Source organism: Haemaphysalis longicornis, unplaced genomic scaffold, assembly GCF_048455015.1.
Source record: "Haemaphysalis longicornis isolate Haplotype H1 unplaced genomic scaffold, Haemaphysalis longicornis Haplotype H1 scaffold_4, whole genome shotgun sequence".
NCBI classification, from domain to species: Eukaryota; Metazoa; Arthropoda; class Arachnida; order Ixodida; family Ixodidae; genus Haemaphysalis; species Haemaphysalis longicornis.
In genome coordinates, this window is record NW_027526361.1 from 12,326,488 (window position 1) to 12,349,632 (window position 23,145).

Consider the following 23,145-nt stretch of genomic DNA (forward strand, 5'->3'; position numbering starts at 1 on the left):
GTTTCTGCACATCGGTTATTTCTCAATAGCGTTGTGTCCTTCAAAGGATCAACAGTCATCTCAATTTCATTATTCATATCCGTGGGTGTGCAGAAGCGCATCTCGTTGCCAGCACATGAGCAGGCGGGGTCAGCAGGGGTTTCTGGTCAGCAGCACGTCAGTCAGGTCGAAGTACTGTGGAGCGCTGTGGGCAGCCACCTGCAGCACCAGCGTCAACTGCGCCAGAAAATTATTATTATTATTATTATTATTATTCAATGCGGGCATCAGAGTTCAGGAGTAAGCATGTGACATAGTACGGGCTCTGATAGCGTAAAAAATTAGTATATTACTTCCTAGCACCACTATATAGCTAGTCCAACAGCAAGTCCTAGTATAAAAATGAACTACCACCAGCACCACAGAGCCAGCGCAGTAAAGTGCGTGTCAAATAAATATTTGCTAATGCTTGCTAAAAGAACTTGCTAATGCCACTGCGGTACAGTGCTTCACTCAACTGACTGTTTAAAGGGGCCATGCAGACAAAATGGATGTTTGGTTGAGTCAAAAGATTGCCTCTTTGGAATAACACTGACACCAATTTTAACGCGAACTTCACTAATATAGGCTATATAATTAGGAAATAAGAAAATGGCCATGCGACCGACTAGCTCATTTCCTGCACTAGAACCTATGACGTATTATGGGCAGCTGTGCGATCGGCTGAGGCCGAAAAAAGCAAACGCAAGTTGGGCAAAGCTTATAAACTTGCAGAACAAGCTACATATTTGCGCTTAAATTTAATGCATATTCATTTTATAGCAGTAAAAATAGTGGAGTAACCAATGGAAGTTACAAAAGTACATATAAACATAGAAGCACTGGTGTGTGTTTGTGTTCGTACTGCACGCATTATACTTGTTATAGTTGCACAGCAGTCTCAACGTTTTTAGATTATTTGCAGCTTTGGGGTTGTGTCGCACGATACTGTCGGTACTGGCGTAAGCGACATTGTCTTACGTGACCCTGTTTGTCAAGTATACCCAATATTTCCTGAAACGATTACTATACTCGGTGACAACTTAAGAACGGCATCGGAAGTTGCCGCTGTGCCTTATCACCGTAGCCGGATGTTTCTCCGCGCGGCGCAAGTAGGGCGTTACTGGGAATATTTTGAACATGGCGTGAGCCGTTCCCGTGATTTTTTGGACTTAATATGCTTATAAACGACTCCAGTGACGACAAACAAACTGCGTGAGACAAGACAGACGATATCACGCATTCATAGCAAACCCCTTTCAAAACGCGCGCGAACTGACGTCACGGGTCCGGCGCTTTGGCGAAGCGATACACTACATGATGTGGTGCCGTTCTTGAGTTGTAACCGAGTATACCAACCGCAGCAAGCCATAACCGTAGCAAAAACAAGCCAAGTGTTAACATATGGTCGGAAACAAAGCGAGTGCGGACAGCACTCCTGAGCGGCATGGTGGCGCCATCTAGAAGAAGTGATGGTAAAGAAGGTGTTAAGCAGTTTGGTGCAGACTAAAGAGCGCACTAGCATTCGCTTGAACACCTGCTCTGGATACGTTATCGCAAACGTCACGAAACACACAATTTAGCGGGGAATCAAAATTTTGGGTTAAATTGATTAATTCCTCGGTGACGTTGCCGGCGACCGACGATCGGCCGAATCAGGGGGGCGCCTCGCCGTTGCGTCAGCCGCGATCGCCGTTGCGTCAGCCGTGGTCGGCTCGCTGCGGCGGCGCGCTCATCGGCTGAGAAAGGCGATCTTCAAAAATTGTTTAGAAATTATCCGTACAACGTATGGGGCTCACACTTGGCTCAAAAATCCCCCGTTATGTGTTCTACCACCTGAATGCATGTGATTGCCACCTTCACAAAGCTTTTCTGGGTCCCTTTAAAACACGGCCACAGAAGCCACTTCTGTGCACTCCTGTCACAAGGTTTCCAGGCGCTGCCTGCACATAAGAGCGGCGGTGCACCGCTTTTCACCTGCACTTTGGTGGCCCTGTGGATGGTTATGCTGTAGGGTGTCCAGTCGGTGTAGTGACGGCTTAGCGCGCTACTCCGGACTACGTTCCGGCCGAGCACGAAGAGGCGCACGTGCAGTGCTGCCGAGCCGCCTGCTCCGTCGCGGAAGGGCCCCTTGCGGAAACGGAAGCGCAGACAACACGAGGCGGTGCTGTCGTTGTCCGGCACGGCCAGCACGCGGTCCAGGCTCACGGCTGCCGACTCGTTCGGTCCCACGGTGGCAGTCAAGTAGCCGCCACCTGATCGGGAGGACCTCGCCTCAACTTTGGGCTGAACAAAGCACATCGCGAACAAAGCTGAAAAGTTCATGAGCAGGACAAATGACTACAGCTTCGATGTAAGCAATAATGGCTCTACGGGGCTGAAATTTCGGACTACATATTGGTAACTCAAATTTTGAACCCCTTCCCTCAAAAAGAAAGGAACGGCGGCAGATCTCCACGAAATTTCCAGGGTTCCAGGGTTCCACGAAATCCCCAGCGGATTCGGGCCATCCTTTCTTAATAAAGTTTTCTTTCTTCTTCCTTTGCGAATACCACATCAGAGTGAACTTTCTGAGGTAATCAGAAGTCTAATCGCATAAGGAAGTGTGCATTACCACCGATCAGGCGACGCACTTGAAAGCTGCCGTACGGCTCTTCCTTGATTAGACAGTCCATCCGCGGCTCGTGGAAATTACAATAGAAGATAGTTCCCGGGGGCAACGTCACCTGGGGCCCGTCGGCAGTCTCCGACTCTGAAGCATATGAAAAGAAAAAGCACAAGAGGAAGCTGGAAGTCAGTGTCGGCGCTCATGAAAACTTGCAGTTGCGGCGCAAATGAAGAATATATTTAATCGTTGGCGGTAAAAAAAAAATTTAAATCTAATGTACCGTAAAAATGCGCCCATGCAATGATGCACCCCCTACGAATGGTTCATCGTGCGGCAAAGCTGTAAGGTGCGGCCGAGCCCGTACCTGTCCCAGCTGAGGACGTTGCTGGTAGTAATTTGCCTGTTCTTCGGGAGTAGCTATGATGCGTGGCCTACCCATTTTGAAGTAAAGTGCAGCCGGTGCCGGCCATGTCACATTGATGCTCCTCCACTTGCACCGCCACTTCCCACAGTTGTTGCTGCAGCTGTGCTTCACGTAGTAGCTCATGCGCTCTGCTGCGAGACCAAACTCTTTTCTGCTCCCTCCGATGGGCCTTTCCCACTTACAAGCCAAACTCTCTCCACTACCGCGCCTCGGAGGCTGCCGCGCCTTGCCCTTTGCCCCTCCACACAGCTCTAATAAACACCCAAGCGCAAACGCCACACTCTCCACCCTCGCTCGCGCTTCGGCTTCTGCTGCGCCCTCTCCCCCTCTTTGTGGCTAGCCCAGACTCCAAACTCTCTCCACTACCGCGCCTCGGAGGCTGCCGCACCTTGCCCTCTGCCCCTCCACACAGCTCTAATAAACACCCTAGCGCCAACGCCACACTCTCTTCACCCTCGCCCGCGCTTCGACTTCTGTTCTGCGCTGTCGCACTTCTCTCTGGCTATCCCCGACGCCAAACTCTCTCACCTACCGCACCTCGAGGCTGCCGCGCCTTGCCCTCTGCCCCTCCACACAGCTCTAATAAACACCCAAGCGCCAACGCCACACTCTCTCCACCCTCGCCCGCGCTTCGACTTCTGTTCTGCGCTCTCGCCCTTCTCTCTGGCCATCCCCGACGCCGAACTATCTCCCCCACCGCACCTCGGAGGCTGCCGTGCCTTGCCCTCTGCCCCTTTAACACAGCTCTAATAAACACCCTAGCGTCAACGCCACACTCTCTCCGCCCTCGCCCGCGCTTCGACTTCTGCTCTGCACTCTCAGCCTTCTCTCTGGCTATCCCCGACCGACGCTAACCTCTCTCCCCTACCGCGCTTTGGAGGCTGCCGCGCCTTGCCCTCTGCCGCTCCCAACAGCTCTAATAAACACCCAAGCGCCAACGCCACACTCTCCCCACCCTCGCCCGCGCTTCGACTTCTGTTCTGCGCGGTCGCACTTCTCTCTGGCTATCCCCGACGCTAAACTCTCTCCCCTACCGCGCTTCGGAGGCTGCCGTGCCTTGCCTTCTTCCCCTCCCCACAGCTCTAATAAACACCCAAGCGCCAGCGCCACACTCTCTCCACCCTCGCCCGCGCTTCGACTTCTGTTCTGCGCGGTCGCACTTCTCTTTGGCTATCCCCGACGCTAAACTCTCTCCCCTACCGCGCTTCGGAGGCTGCCGCGCCTTGCCCTCTTCCCCTCCCCACAGCTCTAATAAACACCCAAGCGCCAACGCCACACTCTCTCCACCCTCGCCCGCGCTTCGACTTCTGTTCTACGCTGTCGCACTTCTCTCTGGCTATCCCCGACGCTAAACTCTCTCCCCTACCGGGCTTCGGAGGCTGCCGCACCTTGCCCTCTTCCCCTCCCCACAGCTCTAATAAACACCCAAGCGCCAACGCCACACTCTCTCCACCCTCGCCCGCGCTTCGACTTCTGTTCTACGCGGTCGCACTTCTCTCTGGCTATCCCCGACGCTAAACTCTCTCCCCTACCGCGCTTCGGAGGCTGCCGCGCCTTGCCCTCTGCCCCTCCACACAGCTCTAATAAACACCCAAGCGCCAACGCCACACTCTCTCCACCCTCGCCCGCACTTCGTCTTCTGTTCTGCGCGGTCGCACTTCTCTCTGGCTATCCCCGACGCTAAACTCTCTCCCCTACCGCGCTTCGGAGGCTGCCGCGCCTTGCCCTCTTCCCCTCCACACAGCTCTAATAAACACCCAAGCGCCAACGCCACACTCTCTCCACCCTCGCCCGCGCTTCGTCTTCTGTTCTGCGCAGTCGCACTTCTCTCTGGCTATCCGCGACGCTAAACTCTCTCCCCTACCGCGCTTCGGAGGCTGCCGCGCCTTGCCCTCTGCCCCTCCACACAGCTCTAATAAACACCCAAGCGCCAACGCCACACTCTCTCCACCCTCGCCCGCGCTTCGACTTCTGCTGCGCCCTCTCCCCTTCTCTGTGGCTATCCCCGACGCCAAACTCTCTCCCCTACCGCACCTCAGAGGCTGCCGCGCCTTGCCCTCTGCCCCTCCACACAGCTCTAATAAACACTCAAGCGCCAACGCCACACCGTCTCCACCCTCGCCCGCGCTTCGACTTCTGCTCTGCGCTCTCAGCCTTCTCTCTGGCTATCCCCGACCGACGCTAAACTCTCTCCCCTACCGCGCTTCGGAGGCTGCCGCGCCTTGCCCTCTGCCCCTCCACACAGCTCTAATAAACACCCAAGCGCCAACGCCACACTCTCTCCATCCTCGCTCGCGCTTCGACTTCTGCTGCGCCCTCTCCCCTTCTCTGTGGCTATCCCCGACGCCAAACTCTCTCCCCTACCGCACCTCAGAGGCTGCCGCGCCTTGCCCTCTGCCCCTCCACACAGCTCTAATAAACACTCAAGCGCCAACGCCACACCCTCTCCACCCTCGCCCGCGCTTCGACTTCTGCTCTGCACTCTCAGCCTTCTCTCTGGCTATCCCCGACCGAGGCTAAACTCTCTCCCCTACCGCGCTTCGGAGGCTGCCGCGCCTTGCCCTCTGCCCCTCCACACAGCTCTAATAAACACCCAAGCGCCAACGCCACACTCTCTCCACTCTCGCCCGCGCTTCGACTTCTGCTGCGCCCTCTCCCCTTCTCTGTGGCTATCCCCGACGCCAAACTCTCTCCCCTACCGCGACTCGGAGGCTGCCGCGCCTTGCCCTCTGCCCCTCCACACAGCTCTAATAAACACCCAAGCGCCAACGCCACACTCTCTCCACCCTCGCCCGCGCTTCGACTTCTGCTGCGCCCTCTCCCCTTCTCTGTGGCTATCCCCGACGCCAAACTCTCTCCCCTACCGCACCTCAGAGGCTGCCGCGCCTTGCCCTCTGCCCCTCCACACAGCTCTAATAAACACTCAAGCGCCAACGCCACACCCTCTCCACCCTCGCCCGCGCTTCGACTTCTGCTCTGCACTCTCAGCCTTCTCTCTGGCTATCCCCGACCGAGGCTAAACTCTCTCCCCTACCGCGCTTCGGAGGCTGCCGCGCCTTGCCCTCTGCCCCTCCACACAGCTCTAATAAACACCCAAGCGCCAACGCCACACTCTCTCCACTCTCGCCCGCGCTTCGACTTCTGCTGCGCCCTCTCCCCTTCTCTGTGGCTATCCCCGACGCCAAACTCTCTCCCCTACCGCGACTCGGAGGCTGCCGCGCCTTGCCCTCTGCCCCTCCACACAGCTCTAATAAACACCCAAGCGCCAACGCCACACTCTCTCCACCCTCGCCCGCGCTTCGACTTCTGCTGCGCCTTCTCCCCTTCTCTGTGGCTATCCCCGACGCCAAACTCTCTCCCCTACCGCACCTCAGAGGCTGCCGCGCCTTGCCCTCTGCCCCTCCACACAGCTCTAATAAACACTCAAGCGCCAACGCCACACCCTCTCCACCCTCGCCCGCGCCTCGACTTCTGCTCTGCGCTCTCAGCCTTCTCTCTGGCTATCCCCGACCGACGCTAAACTCTCTCCCCTACCGCGCTTCGGAGGCTGCCGCGCCTTGCCCTCTGCCCCTCCACACAGCTCTAATAAACACCCAAGCGCCAACGCCACACTCTCTCCACCCTCGCCCGCGCTTCGACTTCTGCTGCGCCCTCTCCCCTTCTCTGTGGCTATCCCCGACGCCAAACTATCTCCCCTACCGCGACTCGGAGGCTGCCGCTCCTTGCCCTCTGCCCCTCCACACAGCTCTAATAAACACCCAAGCGCCAACGCCACACTCTCTCCACCCTCGCCCGCGCTTCGACTTCTGCTGCGCCCTCTCCCCTTCTCTGTGGCTATCCCCGACGCCAAACTCTCTCCCCTACCGCACCTCAGAGGCTGCCGCGCCTTGCCCTCTGCCCCTCCACACAGCTCTAATAAACACCCAAGCGCCAACGCCACACTCTCTCCACCCTCGCCCGCACTTCGACTTCTGCTGCGCCCTCTCCCCTTGTGTGTGGCTATCCCCGACGCCAAACTCTCTCACCTACCGCACCTCGAGGCTACCGCGCTTTGCCCTCTGCCGCTCCCCACAGCTCTAATAAACACTCAAGCGCCAACGCCACACTCTCTCCACCCTCGCCCGCGCTTCGACTTCTGCTGCGCCCTCTCCCCCTCTTTGTGGCTAGCCCCAACGCCAAACTCTCTCCACTACCGCGCCTCGGAGGCTGCGGCGCCTTGCCCTTTGATCCTCCCGACAGCTTTAATAAACACCCTAGCGCCAACGCCGACAGTCTCCCCACCCTTTCAACCTTACCCGGCTGCTTCCGTACCGCACCTTTTCTAGCCGGCTTTCTGTACACTGACGCGTTCCTTTCGCAGGCTTTCTTAAGCTCGCTGGGTGAGGGAGGAGAGAGTGAGATAGAACTTTTTATTGAGTTATTGATCTTTATGTGGCTCAGGGAACGGTTGTGGGCACTGGCTTGTGCCGGGCGGCTATATCGGCAGATCTGGTGACTAAGGAGGTTTGTATGTCTAGGTCTGAGCTATATAGATCTGAGTTATAGACCTGAGCTGCGCAGCGCCTCCTCCCACTGCTCACCACAGGAAATTAAGGGAAAGGAATCCCAGAAGATGCGGGGAAGGGTGGCGAGGGCGCCACATGCAGAACATTCTGGAAAATAGTGAAGGGTGTATTCGGTAACTAATAGCGACATTAGGGAATGTGTTTGTCTGGGGGAGACGCCAGTCACGCCACATGCGTTCTTGCAAACCAGTAAGGTTGACGTGAGCCGGGAGGTACCTACGGCAGATGAGGTTGTAACAACGATGATTTCTCTGTACGTAAGAAGTCTGTCTCTGGCGGATCTTGGCCCCTTGATAAGGGCCAGGTTAGGCGGCTGAATATTATAACGTTATTCAAACGTTATTCAATAGTGCTCATCAGACGAATTTCCGACCGCCGAAGGGGTCTCAAGGAGGAGGAGAGGATCCAGCTGATTAAAATCTTTATTATCAGTAGGATCGCGTACTTCCTCTTCTACCTGAACCCTTCTCCCTTTGAATTAGATAAGGTTAGTCGGCTCATCCAAATGGCATACAAATATGCCCTCCACGAGCTCCCCCTCTTGGGTATTAAATACCCAAGCTCCCCCACGAGCTTGGGTATTCCTCCCGAAAACGAAAGCGGGACAGGTATACAAGGGCTAGAAGTAGACAGCTGAGCTGTAATTCGAGCTGGGCTACTTATTGTTTACAGGAATGTCCAGGACTGCGAAGTTATTTTATGTTTTCTGAGCTGAAACCAGCATGTTGCACTAGAATATTGTAATTGTAATTTTGGCTCAATTTAGGGAACACAAATACTGAAAAGGTGTATTGACAGAACTCACTGCTGGGGTAGTTGGTTCATATTATTCGCAAAACAAGTTAGCGCAGAATAGACAAAATGCTCTACGCGTTTTGTCTGTTCTGCACTAAATTTCTTTTGCATATAAAGAGATCGAGAATGGGCCTTGGTTGTGTATTAAGGACTCGGTTAAATTCTTGCTGACAAATGCTCTGCGTCTGTTTGAAATATTTGGTAAAAGTGTAGACGCTCGCACCCAGGTACACAGAAAAATATGGGTTGGGTATGCTAAGGGAATTTCAAGCCCAAGTGTTAATCAAGATCAAAGGGAAGAACTTTTCAACGAACTGCATGTCGCCAGAAATAGTTGGTAAGTGCGAAAAATTTCACACAGCCAGCTGACAGATTACAAGTGCCTTTAACCGCACATTGAAGATTACGTTCTCCTTCGGGCATGTTCATACAGCGCTGTTGGTGCACGAGTGACCTGTGCAGATGCTTAACTACTGCTATGGTCGCCGATACAGGCTCAGTTAAGGCAAGATGCATTGACGATGCCTGAAAGCAAGTATTATTTGCACAAAGGGATCCAATACATGCTGGGCACACGTTGTGCAACCTGTACGAATTACTTTTTTTATTTTTAAAACAATCCTTCCAGTACAAAGCGTAGCAATATCTCTCATACAAAGGACTGATGCCTTATTAGACCGAATCCAGCCTTACGGGTTGCAAATTAGCTGTTTCAACGGGGAGCACACATTTGATTCGGTATCTACAAACTTCAATTAATACGGGGAAAAGTAAAAAAAATGATCAATAACCTCGGGAGAGCACAGCGGTTTGAGATAGATGGCGAGGCAGTGGAAGTGGTAAGCGAATATATCTACTTAGGCCAAGTTGTGACCCCGAATCCCAACCATGAGGCAGAGATAATTCGAAGGATAAGAATGGGGTGGAGTGCCTTTGGCAGGCGTTCTCAGATAAGGAATGGCACCCTACCGCTGTCCCTGAAGAAGAAATTGTATGACAGCTGCATCTTACCGGTACTCACCTACGGGGTAGAAACCTGGAGGCTCACTAAGAGGGTTCAACTTAAATTGAGGACGACTCAGCGCGCAATGGAACGGAAGATGATAGGTGTCACATTAAATGACAAGAAGAGAGCGGAGTGGGTCAGCTAACCAACGCGTGTTAAGGATATATTAGTAGAAATTAAGAAGAAGAAATGGGCGTGGGCAGGGCATGTAATACGAAGGCAAGACAACCGTTGGTCATTAAGGGTATGGATCCCTAGAGAAGGCAAGCGTGGCAGGGGTCGGCAGAAAGTTAGATGGGCAGATGAGATCAAGAAGTTTGCGGGCTAATTTGGTCGCAGTTAGCACAAGGCCGGGATAATTGGAGATTAATGGGAGAGGCCTTTGCTCTGCAGTGGGCGTAGATAGGATGATGATGATGATGACAAACTTCAAAGCCTAGATATTTCGTTCCTACGTGTAGTATCATGTTTTCGCGTAAATGTTGTGTGCATATTTCTAGCATTCGCATGCGAAACCTTCCATGAATTCGAGGTGTTCGATATTTGCCGCTCTGGGCCAGGAAACAGCTATTATTTGCACGAAGAAGACGCGGTGTTTACTGCATAGCGATCCGTAGAGGGAGTCGCGTTCCCAGTAGCTGCTGTTTCCCATGCACCTTGTCCCGGGCTGGCATTGCGTGCACGGTTCGCCGGGCTTGTAGACACGGCTGTTGAGGTAGTTGCCGCTGCGAGGGGAAAATAACGAGTCTCAGCGGAAAATTGATGTTGGCGAGTTGGTGGAACATGCTGAAGAAACCATTGGTGGATCCGGAGGAGGGGTACGGATGTCCTGACCCCCACTTAATTTTTGAATTTATACCCCGAGAAGATGACCCCTCAGGTAGAAGAGGAAAATTCTAGTTGATGGCGTTTTTCTATTTCTTGTATTTTTGGTTTTCCGACATTTCGGTAAATAAAAAAGGCTACTATCCGTCTCCTCCTCATCATTATCGCCATAATAATCATCATCATCATTAGCTGACCCCCCCCCCCCCCCCCTTCAGAAAAAACCGGACTCCGCCCCTGGAGCAAAAGACGGGATGAAGGAACACAGTACAACAGACGGGCGCTAACCTTCCTTTAATTTAGTTGGAAGTTAGCGCCTGTTTCTCAAGACGCAAAGGACACGAAAAGGCAAATCGGTTCCGTGCGATTGGGTTGTATCCGCAGGAGAACGAATCTTCTGCAGTTACCAGTGACGAAGGTCATTGATGCCAAGCTTTTGCAAGTTAGCTGCAAAGAGGGTGGTGAATAGGAGCCCCTAGATGGGAACAGAACAGTCTTTATAATGCATAGGTATAATGCAGTATTATGGCCTTGGCAGTGCTCTAATAACTCTAACGTGCACGTCGACTACGTTAATAAAAATAGGAACAAAATAAAGAGAATATTAAAGTTTACGTGATGCTACAGAAAAACTTAGAGCCGTATTCAGAGTCCCTCCTGCACTCCATTTGTTCCCTCCACTCTGCAGAGGGGAGGATCTCGCAGTGATTATGCACGGGGAAATCGATTTCAAAGATCTCCTCGACTGGCGGCTGGAGTGGAGGAAGGACTCAGAATATCAGGGTTAATGTCAGACAGAAAATGGCTCTAGCAAACGCGCACAACTGGTGAGAGGTAAACAGAGCACAGGGGTCTTTGTAACTACTAGCACTCGGAGCCACATTTTACAGAAGAGCATTGCAGAAGCAACGGAGATGGTGGCATTTTCGAAACATGCAATGTCTCTTCCGATGAATACAGATCCGAAAAAAGAGAAGCATTGATAGACTTTAGTGCATCAATATCAACGATGCGCTGGGGGCCCTGAGCCTCGTCATCGATGTACTGATGTAGGCCGAATTGCGTGACTGTCTTCCAGCTTCGAATAAAAACAATAACCAACTGGGCATCAATGGGGGATAGTTTTGGTGCTGCATAGCTGGAGTGGGACAGTGCTGAAACTTTGAACCAGGGAACGACGACAGGAAGAGCAACAACGCAGGACGATAACGCAACTAACAACTGATTTATTTACAAACATTTCATAAACATAAACGCTGTCGGTATGGGAGAAAAACAAATAAATTTGAGGCACGTGTGATTGCCACCGTACATGGGATCCGCGGAGCTCATGCGTAGTCCTTGTCATGGCAGGAATTCTACCTCTCTTGTAGGTAAGCTGACCGATGGTGCGCTGACGTAGTTGCGGCTTACGTAGGGGAAGCAAAAAGGTGAAGTGCAACAACTCACGCTGGGCCATAGTTGCACACGTACGACTGCACGAACCAACGCCCCCTGGTGAACAGCGAATAGCCGCAGCCGATCGACCACGTTTTAGCCCAGATTATCTGCGAGCGCAGACGAAAAAGCAATTGCGCAATTTTTGAATGTTGACATCGCATGTTGCCATTGTCAGTTTTCTAGTCGAATGCGCAACAGTGTGAAGCGCGCAACAGTGGGGCTTGCTGGGCCCGTCAAGACATGCATAGCGCACAAAACGAGCACCGACCACAGAGGCGTGGAGGGGGAAGGGGGGGGGGGGGGGGGGGCTTATGGGGCTTCAGCCCCCCCCCCCCCCCCCCCCCTTCCCACTCTTCGAAAGATTGTAGCGCTGTCATGCACGGCGACCAAGGCAACACCTACGCCGGCAACCATCCTAGGATTTTGTCTGTCCGGAATTCTGTCCGGAAAGCGCAGCTACTTTCCTTGGTGACCCGCTTAATTAAGACCTTCATCCACGGGAGTGTTCTGCGAGTTCACGCTCCGCGGCATGCACTGCGGAGAGCGACCGCTGCTCAGAACAAACTATTCGCGGAAAAGATTCGCGGAAAAGATTCGCGGAAAAACCGCAGGCCTGGCTGCTTCAGTACCTCCATGCAACCAGGGCCGCCGCCGGAAGCCAGTGCTCGCCTACATGGTGCGAATTTGCTGCTGCGGCGCTGTTCGTGCTGCAAAACTATCTATTGCCACAGCAACAAAAATAGGTCGTTTCGCCCTACGAACGGCGCCGCAGCAGCGAAGTCGCAGGTAAATTAAGTAGTATTAACTCTATGGTAAATTCGCGCCATGCAGAACGGGCTTTCTGCATAAATGTACACATTGTTGCCAGCTGACGCCTTTGTTTCCCTGACTAAAATATCATCTTCCCGCTTTTTTTCATCGCAACTCTTTTTTGACGTTTTTTAAATTCTGGTGCAATTATGCGCAGTACGCGACAGTTTACAAGCTGCTCCTACGCAATATATTGGCATAAAAGACAGAGGTGTTTAGATTTGTCCCTAACCGTGCGTGGCATGTGTACAGAAATTAAGTTTAAGCAAAAAAGATTCTTGGGTGACAAAACGACAGTAAAATAAAACGTCCACACACAAGTTGTTTGTTTCGTGCATTTCACGTTTATAATTGTCCGCTCCGTGCCTTATTAGTTTCGGATTAATGCAGTTCTTTACTGCTATGCTTTTTGTTTTCATGCCATGTTCCATGTTAAGCATATATGAGGCGTCTTTTTTTTTCGAAAAGAGCCAGATCCGCCTAACGCGAATTTGAGAAACAGGTGGAAGTTTGTTACCGGACCTAAATGCAACGCCGTCAAAGCTATTATATGATAAATTTTACATGTCAGCTGAGGGAAGTTTACGGCCAAAAGTAATTAAAAATTATTCCGTGTATTTGACCAATATTAGGCCGATAAGTTTGGATTTGGCTCATATTAAATTGAAGCACTCAAGTTGATGCGGCATTGTTACGAAAATTTTATTTAAATTGACATTCAAGCATGGTGCGATCGAGTTTTGTTGGAAAAGGCATTAAAAATATACAACAGGGTTTCAATAACAGTACAGCTATACATGGAGAGCAGGTGAGTCTTCTTGGCACCATCAGCAGCTTTTTTTCGAATTCCTAGGATAATTTTCTTGGGCACGCCTGAAGGTACTCAAGAAGTAAGCAAGCTCTTCATTGCTTTTCCATGAATTGCCAAAACACTTCACAAGAAGGGTGCTCATGTCTTAAGATATGAGCAGATATGAGCAGCCTTCATTAAGCTGACGAAGAATTCTTCTTCAGCTTAATGAAGTGGTTCGTACTTTCAGAGGGGCGGTGCGAGGGCTTGTAAGCGGCGGCTATTTAGTTAATTACTAAAATGATAAATACGGGAGTAAAAGATAAATGCAACCACAGTTATTTCGTGGGGACGGCTGCGACGAAATGAAATCATTGTTTCACATCTCTCAGTTTCATTTCGTCTACTTCTTCTTCCGTTCACTTCCTCGCTGACGTTCGGGTACAGATCTTTCGCCGGTGTCCTAATTGCCGTCTGAATTCACAATAAGCTAGCTCCGAAACGCAATAAAATAAAAACTTCCGAAAGCACCCATAAAACAAACTGAACACTCAAGCCAAAAGCAAATTTAACTCCCATTGGGCAAATGCATTTGGCTCATTTTGATCCGTGAAACAGCAGGATGTGGCTCATTCTCGATTCGGACTACGATCTGCGTACCCGTTTCCAGAGCGTTATCTCCACCAGTTTCTTGCGACCCCTTTTTTAGGAGAAAGTTGTCGACTTTTTGTTGTCACTGCAGTTTTATCCGACTTAGTTTCGGTTTCTGGATCTGGCTCATTTCGAAAAAAGACGCCTCATTTGTTTATAGTTGTTTAAATTTTTCAATTTCTTCAAGTGTTAGGTCTTCTTATGTAGACAAAACAAAAATTTGCAAGCAGTGGTAGCGATTGTGCCACAATTTTCGGAACATGTGAATTTTTCATGAAATATCTTTTTTTGTTTCAGTCAGATAATAGTTATGTATTTTCGGTTAATACTTCTAAATTTGAGTTACGTTTCAGTTAATAGTTATGTAATTATTATACATATTTTTAATCCCTTGAAAAATCATATGGAGGAGGTCGAGGTGCAATCTCAGCCTCCCCCCCCCCCCCCCAAGCAAAATTTCTTGCTACCGTCTCTGAACAGACGCGTAAGCTCCTGTGATCAGGTGACGGAGGAAAGACCAGGTATTAGCCGTTCGTTGAGGATCATCATCGTCAGCTTAAAGGGGTCCTGAAATACCTTCCGCCGATGCGTGGATGTACATGTAACCAAATAAAGCAATGCATTAGCAATCTCCTCCCGCAAGAATTTTGTTAAAGCGATGAGTATTAGCTGAGAAATCGTAAATCAAAAACCGCGCATTATCGTCGCGCCGCGTTTCCTCCTCCTTTCAACTTACTCTCCACTGTTGACGGCGAGAGAGCCTTCCCTCCCATGATGCTGCGCTCCTCGGCGGTGACGTACTTCCGCTATTGCGCTGCTCACACTGCCGTCTGCTACGGGCAAGCTTTGTTGACACCATGAATCCCGCACTCCGCTCAAGGCTGGAAAAGCGAACGAAAAATCTGGCCGCATGTGTGCTGCGGCCTGGCCTTGCCCTTTCGCGGTGTACGTTGCTGGAGTTGCTATCGGCGGCGAACTCGCAGCCGCACGGGGAGGATCGTGCGCTCGCTCCCTTGGATGCACAGCGCACTGTTTATCCAAAAAGCGCCGTATCAGATGTGGCCCCGCTGGTGCCGGGTCTTATATTGCGGCGGTGGTAATTCCTGCCGGCGGCATGTGAAAAAGTCATTTTAAACCCATGGAGTTTTAAACCGATACAGAACTCGTGCACACAACGCTTCAATCATGTGACCAGTTCAGCTTGGGGCGACGCGTGGTGGAGAGCGGCAACGTTGGCAAAACATGCTCCGGCGCGGCTCTGAGCTTTCTAGCGCTGGAGCGAGCGCCATTTCTTTGACAATCTCAAACATCGGTTGCCTTGGCAACAAGGCGCAAACCGCTCCAGAAGTCAGTTACGGTTGCGTGATCCCGGTTCAGCTTGGGGCCCCACCTCGCGACATGTGGGCACTGCAGGCGTACCGCTCACTCTCATTGGGAAGTGCGAGATGCGTTTGGCGTTACAGGAGGCGATGGTGTGTGTGTTGTGGACGCCTTTGTTTCGCGATGAAATGCGACGTTGTGCTTCTGCGGGTGGATAGTGCTTCCCATGGTCTGGATTATCTTTCTCGAGCGGCGTACGACTCAACCTCGCATGGGGTATGTGCAGTGTGCGTGGCTAAAAGCCATCTCGGCTTGTGCGCCAGAGTTAAGTGACTTGCTGTTCGTCCCCGCAAACCGCGCGCGAGGTGAGTGCCGAATTTACGAGGGGCAGGAGGAGGCAACCCATCATCTGTCAATCGCGGTTCGGACTTGCAACGCATGTTGTGACGTTGTGTTCGTTCGAAACGCATCTCTGGATTGTTTGGAAGTTGAATAAAATGTATGCGTCAAACCCGGGCATTCCGCTCAGGGCGTTCTCTGCGATTGCAAGAAAGAAGTGCCACGGGGCTTCAACGCTTTCTTTGTGGAACGTACTCAAGTAAGAGAATATCCATGTCGTGTTATGGTCCTGTTGCATTCAATACAAACGGTTAAGCGTTTGTTTACACTTGTCTCGTTTGTCGTAAAATGTCCAAGCACTCCGGCACTCCGGTGGCAGATCAGCCGGCGAGCCGACGCTGAGCAGACGACCTCATCTCTTTGCCAGAAGTGCGTGAAAAAGCCGCCCAATACCAGGATGTCTAGCTCATGACGAACATCTGGGAATCGATGACGTAGACATGGGAAGATGGCGGTGTCCAAAAACACGAAGGGAAGGGTGAGAAAAAAGCGGCAAACTTTGCAACCAAAGTGTGAGCTTTCCGCTGCGCGTAAAAGAGATACTTGGCACAGATGATGATGACGACCCAATCTAACGATTGCGCTAGTCAATTTAGTGTGCTCAAAACGCCTTTCAGGGCCCCTTTAAGCGCTATGTCGCCCGTCTGTTAAATGCTAACCAATATGGACAACAAAGCCTGCCCGGCGTGTACTTCTGAAAACCGAGTGCCACGACACATGCCCCAGCTTTAACTGCATTCAAAAGTGAAGCTTAATAAAACTCGTTACTGTGCTTATGGTTGACTACATATTTACGTATGGCTGAATGCTTACTACTCGTCCAGGATATCTGTTCAAAAATGGCAATATCCTGGCCGCGGTAATTCGAACCTTCCTATTCTTGCCGAGGACACCATCTTTCCCTCGCGAATGTTATACTTAGCAGTAGCACGTGTACCTGGCTGAAGGTGCCGTAGTAGTGGTTGTGGATGTAGGGTGAAATGGCCGACGGCGGGAACTGCTTGATGCCTTCGTACCAGTAGGCGATGGTGGATCTCCAGTAGACTGGTGGCGTGGTCCGAGAACGGATCTTATAGTTGCAAAGGTTCTGGCCGACCGTGAAACTCTCTGGAAGCGTTCACAGCACAGAAAAAAGCAAGGGCTTGCAGGCCGTACACAGGCGGAAAACAAAACCGCATCGCATGCAGACATGACTTCGTTACTTTAGTTACATTATTTTTTATAACGCCACCGTGACCACTGGTCGTCGAGACTGTAGTTCATATTTAGGAGGTTAGTATACCATCGCTGATCGTAGTATTGCACGAGAACACTGGTCCTAACTTCTTTGTGGCCATTTGTTTTGAACAACGTACGGCACGTTTTATCAGCCTTTCAAAAATGAAGAGGGTAGATTGCATAGGGTGGGGTCCGCTAGTGGTCCACGGGCTTGCGTGGCGAGTACGTAAGTACAGTCTTTGTCAAAATTTTGTGGGCCACGGCGACCGTGGCCGGAGCAAGCGCGCGGCCGAGCAGGGGCGCTGCGCTTGCCGCTGTCGGCTGGTTGCGCGGCTAAAGAGAGCGAGGGGAACTTTTGCTCTTGCTTTAGGAGTGTGTCTGGCGCGACAAGAGCTGCGCAAAGTGCCTGCGCTGATCCCTGCTCTGAGGAACCGGCCTCGCTGCACTTATCGCGCTACGCGAAAGGAAGCGAGAAAGTTCCCCTCACTCTCTCTAGCCGCGTAACCAGCCGGCAGTGGCAAGCGCAGCGCCCCAGCTCGGCTGCGCGCCTGCTCCGGCCACCGTCGCCGTGGCCCACAAAATTTTGACAAAGACTGTACATACTGGTCACGCCGAATGACGCAACAGTAAAAACGCAGTGTGGTGTTCGTTGGCGCGAAAGCCCCTAAATCAAGGCAGCAGCCATATAACGGAGGCTCACCAACACGCCTGCAGTCAGCGCAGTCCGTCTGGACGGCGCACATGCTGGCCAGCTTCTGGGCGACAGCAGCCAGCTCTTCGTTCCACTCCTGTGCGGGATGAAGGGGAAAAAAAACTTTGCCATCCCTTCCTGATGAAGGTTGAGAGAAGCACCAAGGCTTTCTAACGTCAAAACTGCCACAAGAGCCAAACCTTCGCTGAAAGTGCGTCCAATCGATCGTCAAACCTTCGAAGACACCAGTCGCAAAGAATGAATCAACGCGACGATTTTTTGCGCACTACGTCAACGTATCTACGACCGACTTGAATGTGGAACTGACAGGTGGGCCAGTTGGTAAAGCATGCCTTACGAAAAAACAGCGCGCGAACGGACGGGACGGCAGCAAGGAAGGTGCACAACACAAGAGCTGACGCTCAACTGAAAGTTTATTAGAAAGACGAAAGAATTTGTACGTGAAATGGGCACATGCGTTTGCGCACTGAAAACCAAGGAAGGCACACAGGGAAACCACTGCGCGATGGCACGCGGGCTGAAAAAAGTTGGATCCCGGTATGGCGTAGAAGTGATGTCCTCAGCCAGAAATAAAATAGGCAGATTGTGTTCGTTGACGAACAAAATTAAAGGCCCGCAAACGAGGGAACAACCCATAAAAGTGCACTGTTAAGCACACACGCCTTCGTACCGTGTAGAACCTGTGTTGTGTATGGGAAAGCGTACGTGGGGCAGACGGGCCACTGCCTGAATGTTCGGCTGAGGGAGCACTCAGGGGACCATAAAAAAATGAAGCATCTGCAAACACCCGCCGCGGTGGCTCAGTGGCTACATTGCGCTGCTGAGCACGAGGTCGTGGGTTCGATTCCAGGCCGCGGCGGCCGCTTGTCTGATGGAGGCGAAAAGCAAAAACGCCCGTGTGTACGAGATTTCGGCGCGCGTTAAAGATCCCCAATTATGCTTTTGAAGGTAAATTGCGCTTGTTGTGAACACTGAGACGGACACGGGAAAAAAACGTAGGCGCTTCTCGTGAAAAGTCTACGTTTTTTTTTCCCCGTGTACGTCTCAGTGTTCACTACAAGCGAAACTTACCTTCAAAAGCATGTTACACCAACTAGCCAGACATCAGGCTTTACTGAAGGTCAAAATTAATCCGGAGCCCTCCACTACGGCGCGCTTCATCGCCTGCGTTGCCTCGGCGCGTTAAACCCTACAATCAGTCGAAGCATCTGCAAACATGCCTTCCCATTGTAAATCTTGTAAGCCGCATGGATGCAAGCCACTTTTTGATAGCACCGAGGTGTTATTCAAACACAAAAATCAGACCAGAAGAGAATTTCTAGAAGTGTTCTACATCAACCGTGATAAAGACAACTGCTTTAGTTCCACGTCGATCACACTTCACGAAAAGGAATCACGTGTAATCAGCTCCATGTTTGAGTGAATTGGCGGCCTGTATGCGCACATGAGGCTTCTTTCGTGTTTTTTAGATGCGACGCTGAGAGGAGCATCTCTTGTCGGCGGCCCTGTCCTTCCTGCGTCGTCGTCGTCCGCGTCCGCACAGCTGCGTCTCTCCTCCGCTCACTCGCTCTCCTCTCTCCGATAGCGAACACTCTCGCCCAACATCTGCGGGCGCGTGGCGCAGCGCACTCTCACTCCGCCGGTGGGCGGCGCTGCGCGCGGCGCAAGCGCGCTGTGCGCATGTGCAGCGCCCTCTCTCTCCGCGGTCTCCTCACCTTCAGGCGCGCTGCGCGAGTGCCGCGCTCCGGCCGGTCTCTCAGTCGACGGTCGTCCGCGCTAGGCTTGCTCTCTCTCTCTCTCGCATCACCCGACGATTGCTCACGCAATTCGAGTAATCGACCCAACGGAAACGCCCAATGGAACCCCCTTCAGCGTCGCATCACATCAGGGTTCCCGCGAGGGGAGGTGGGCGTAATTTTTTTCGCGCAGTGGTTTCCCTGTGTGCCTTCCTTGGTTTTCAGTGCGCAAACGCATGTGCACAGTTCATGTATAAATTCTTTCGTCTTTCTAATAAACCTTCAGTTGAGAGTCAGCGCTTGTGTTGTGCACCCTCCTTTCTCTTGTCTCGTTCGTTTGCGCGCTGTTTTTGTCGTACGATCTGAATGGGCAATACCGATACGTAGTTTATGAGGTGAATGTGTATTATTGTACTCCTTCATGTTCGATGCGTGTATTGTCTTATCTAGAAATGTTCCTTCTTCGAGATTTTCAAGCAACCGTTTTGACACAAAGGAAACTCGGTTCCACGCGCGCGCAGTGTGCCCAGAGATCTTATCAGAGTTTTTCGGTCGGCCAACCGGTCTACGGGGAAATGCATTAGTTTTTTGACAGAACGCCACCGGTCCAACTAAGAAAGCTCTCGCTTAAAAAAAGCAGTGCTAATTGTGACAAGCAGACGAGCCAACGTGTTCACGTACACCGACATCAGCACCATCGTTGTTCGTTGGGGGACCTTTGCGCAACTTATCGTCGTTGCTAATTTGCTGTTGTGAGACTTCACTGCAATACACAACATCAATTTGTAAAAGCCAAACTTACGAAGACCAAGTGAGGGTAAAGTGGGCTTGACTGCTATACGCCGGACCTTTTTATTGTTGGGTTCACTAGTACACGCGAATGCATTGCTGGGGAGACGTTCTCCGGGGCAATACACGCAGTCATATCAAAATATGAAGGCCCTAAGGAGCTTTATTAAATACCCCACATGACCCCGTGTACGTATACGGAGTGCATCATTTCACGCGCTAAGGATGGACAGACATATTTCGGGGAAGTAGCCACACACACACACCATACACACACACACGCACGCAAGCACACGCACACGCACAAACACACACACACACACACACAAATGCACACAAAAAAAAACGGCCACAGCAGTCGCAAAAGTACTGGGCACCACACACGCGCCGCACCGACCAACCATACGCGCAACAACTGGCATATTAATCGTAACAAAATCTGCCATTTTCCACGCCAAGAAACATCGCAGTCTTCTTACTGAATACTATCTTGAAGATAGGCAAACTCTTCCGCTAGGAGAGACACGGACGAGGCGCTGACACATTCCGTTTTTTTTTTTTTTTTAACAAAAGAGATAGGCCTCAGCCACCTCATAAGTGCGTTGTTGAGAATGCCTTAACAAGACTTCCGTTTTGTCCAACAAAGGCGTACAGTCATGCTCTCTGCAATGGGTCGCTAGATAAGAACATGAGGTCCCTTGCAAAGAAGAGATATGTTAGCGAAGACGAATGTTCAAGCACCTACCCGTCGGACCGATGTAAAATTTACCACATTTTCGCATATTGGTGCATATTTCACATTATTGATTACCATGCTTGACACCACACCCATCTGCTCGATTTTCTTTCCTTCCGATGGCTTTCCCGGCATTCGCCCTACATTGTGTGCTCAAGAATAGACCCACAGGGGTCTGTTCTTGGTACAATCTTATTCTTAATTTACATTAATGACCTCCCAAACTTCCTAACATCTCCAGCCGACTGCCTACTTTACGCGGACGACACAACCATTCACACCGCCCACGAAAATATCGATGAAATAACACAGCAGCTAAATAAAGACCGTAGGAAACTTAGCATGTGGTCCAACGGGAATAAGCTAGTAATTCATCCACCTAAAACACAATTCACGTTATGTAGTTACCGTAAGCTCAGGCACGGTAATGTGATCATACTCATTAATTCCTACCCCATATTCCCAAGCGATCAATGCTTGTTTCTTGGTGTACAACTGGACTGCTCCCTTAAATTCACTGCCAACATTCAGTATTTAAAAAAGAAGACGGCATATGGCATCAGAGTTTTGTTAAAAGCGCGTCAATATTTCAACTTATCAACGCTCATTTCCCTGTACTATGCATTTGTTCATAGTAACATCATCTTCTGTATCGTGTCTTGGGGCCTTACTTATCATTCGCACCTCACCCCCCTTCAGCACATTCAAAACCAAGTGGTACGACTGATAACGTCCAGCCAGTACAACGCGCATGCGCCCCCACTTTTTCGGAAACTAAACCTTTTTACAGTTGACAAACTCGTTCTGTATAACCTGGGAATATTTGCTTACCGTTTAACCAAAAATTCGGAATACTTATACATAATCAATAGAAAGCAACTTACCAATCCTAACAACACACGGTTCTCCCTTCTACACAACTATCTGCTTCCGAGAGTACGCACAAACTATAGAAAACAAATGGTAGAATTCGCTGCTATAAAGAACTGGAACAGTCTCCCCCTTGAACTTAAAGATCTGTCGCCTCTTTTTTCATTTAAACACTCATTCAGGACATTTTTATCCCGCTAATTCTTGTGCTCTGTTTTTTACTGTGATGGCCTAGAAAATTCATTATTACGCCTATGTTCTTCATGACCAATCTTTAAATCTGTTGCACTGTATAATTATGTATGTAGAATCTTTTTGTGATCACAGCTCAGTCGCCATCGACCGCCATCAACCTGCTCCAGCCAGCTAACCTAATCGATTTGATGGCCTGCTGCCAATCTCCCTTGGCTGGCATCATCATCATCAGGGATCGCGCTTCACGAGTGCACGCATTGCTTCTTTCTCTTCCCTTCGACGTCCCATTAACCTCGATGGTCACTTCTCTCCCCCTTGACGCTCGAGTCTCGTCCTTGGGGTTGACGGATCCCACAATGTATTATGTCTTTGAAAATATTTCTGTCAAACAAACGTATATTATTTATTAGCCTTGTTTATCCTATTTTTCACCTTATCTACTGTACGCGCGACTGCATTTTCTGTACCTTTTTATATCAGTTCTCGCGTTTACTACCAAGAGGTCCCCCTACAGTGTTTATTTTGGGACCTATTTCTGTATATTGTGTTGTATGACATTCACCAGGATCTAATAAACCTTGTTTCAATTAAAAAAAATCGTTGGGTGCGGAGAAAGCAACCTTAACATCGAACCTCCCAGCGACCATCTTCAGTCGGTGGGCTACACGGGGTGTGTAACGCAAGACCGCCATCTTCTCATCTCGACGGGCCAATTCACCATCTCCCTCTGTGAGCCTACGCGGGCACTTTGATGTCTTTTACAACACGGTGCACCGCCGACACCATCACTTCATCCAGCCAGCCTGCATGACTGCCTTAAGCGTGTCATCCGACGGGAAAAGCTGGACGGCACGCGATGCGAGAACGACTTTCTCTGGGAGGACCTGAGGCAGTTCCCAGCTATGCCGCTCTTAATTCCTTTTCCTCGACAATGGCTTTTGTGTCAGACACATGTGTGGGCTCACGTAGGAAGGCCATGTGGTCAGCCGACCTCAAGGTGCGGAGCAATTACAACCACTGGATGGCCTGCTCACCAGGTACATCATGTTGGAAGCTGCGGGCAGTCCCCTGGCCGCCTCGCCTCCCGAGGCGAGTCGGTTGCGGAAGGCGTTGTGCTGGTCGAGGATGAGCTGCCGGTCGGCCTCGGACACACCCTCCTGAAGCGGCCGGCACGAGTTCGGGGCCCGGAGGCACTGCGTGTGCCGCCAGCTGTAGCGCCGGTACAGTTCCGGACAGGA

At 51.0% G+C, this 23,145-nt stretch overlaps 1 protein-coding gene across 3 annotated transcripts; it reads right to left on the minus strand.

Moving 5' to 3' along the window:
• LOC144178263 (venom allergen 5-like) lies at positions 1-23,072 on the minus strand. 3 transcript variants are annotated; one of them, XM_077705983.1, is made up of 8 exons: positions 22,942-23,072; positions 17,570-17,657; positions 16,589-16,758; positions 11,691-11,788; positions 10,017-10,141; positions 2,633-2,770; positions 1,996-2,273; positions 1-216 (listed from the first exon to the last, which is right to left on the minus strand). In XM_077705983.1, exons 1-8 carry the CDS (start codon positions 22,951-22,953, stop codon positions 130-132), a joined length of 996 nt encoding a protein of 331 aa, XP_077562109.1. In that variant the 5' UTR covers positions 22,954-23,072; the 3' UTR covers positions 1-129. The 3 variants fall into 3 exon arrangements, with proteins under 3 accessions (XP_077562109.1, XP_077562110.1, XP_077562111.1); XM_077705984.1 differs by lacking the exon at positions 22,942-23,072 and adding an exon at positions 17,919-17,972; XM_077705985.1 differs by lacking the exons at positions 11,691-11,788; positions 22,942-23,072 and having other exon boundaries at positions 17,570-17,742.
• Between the last annotated feature and the right edge of the window lie 73 nt (positions 23,073-23,145).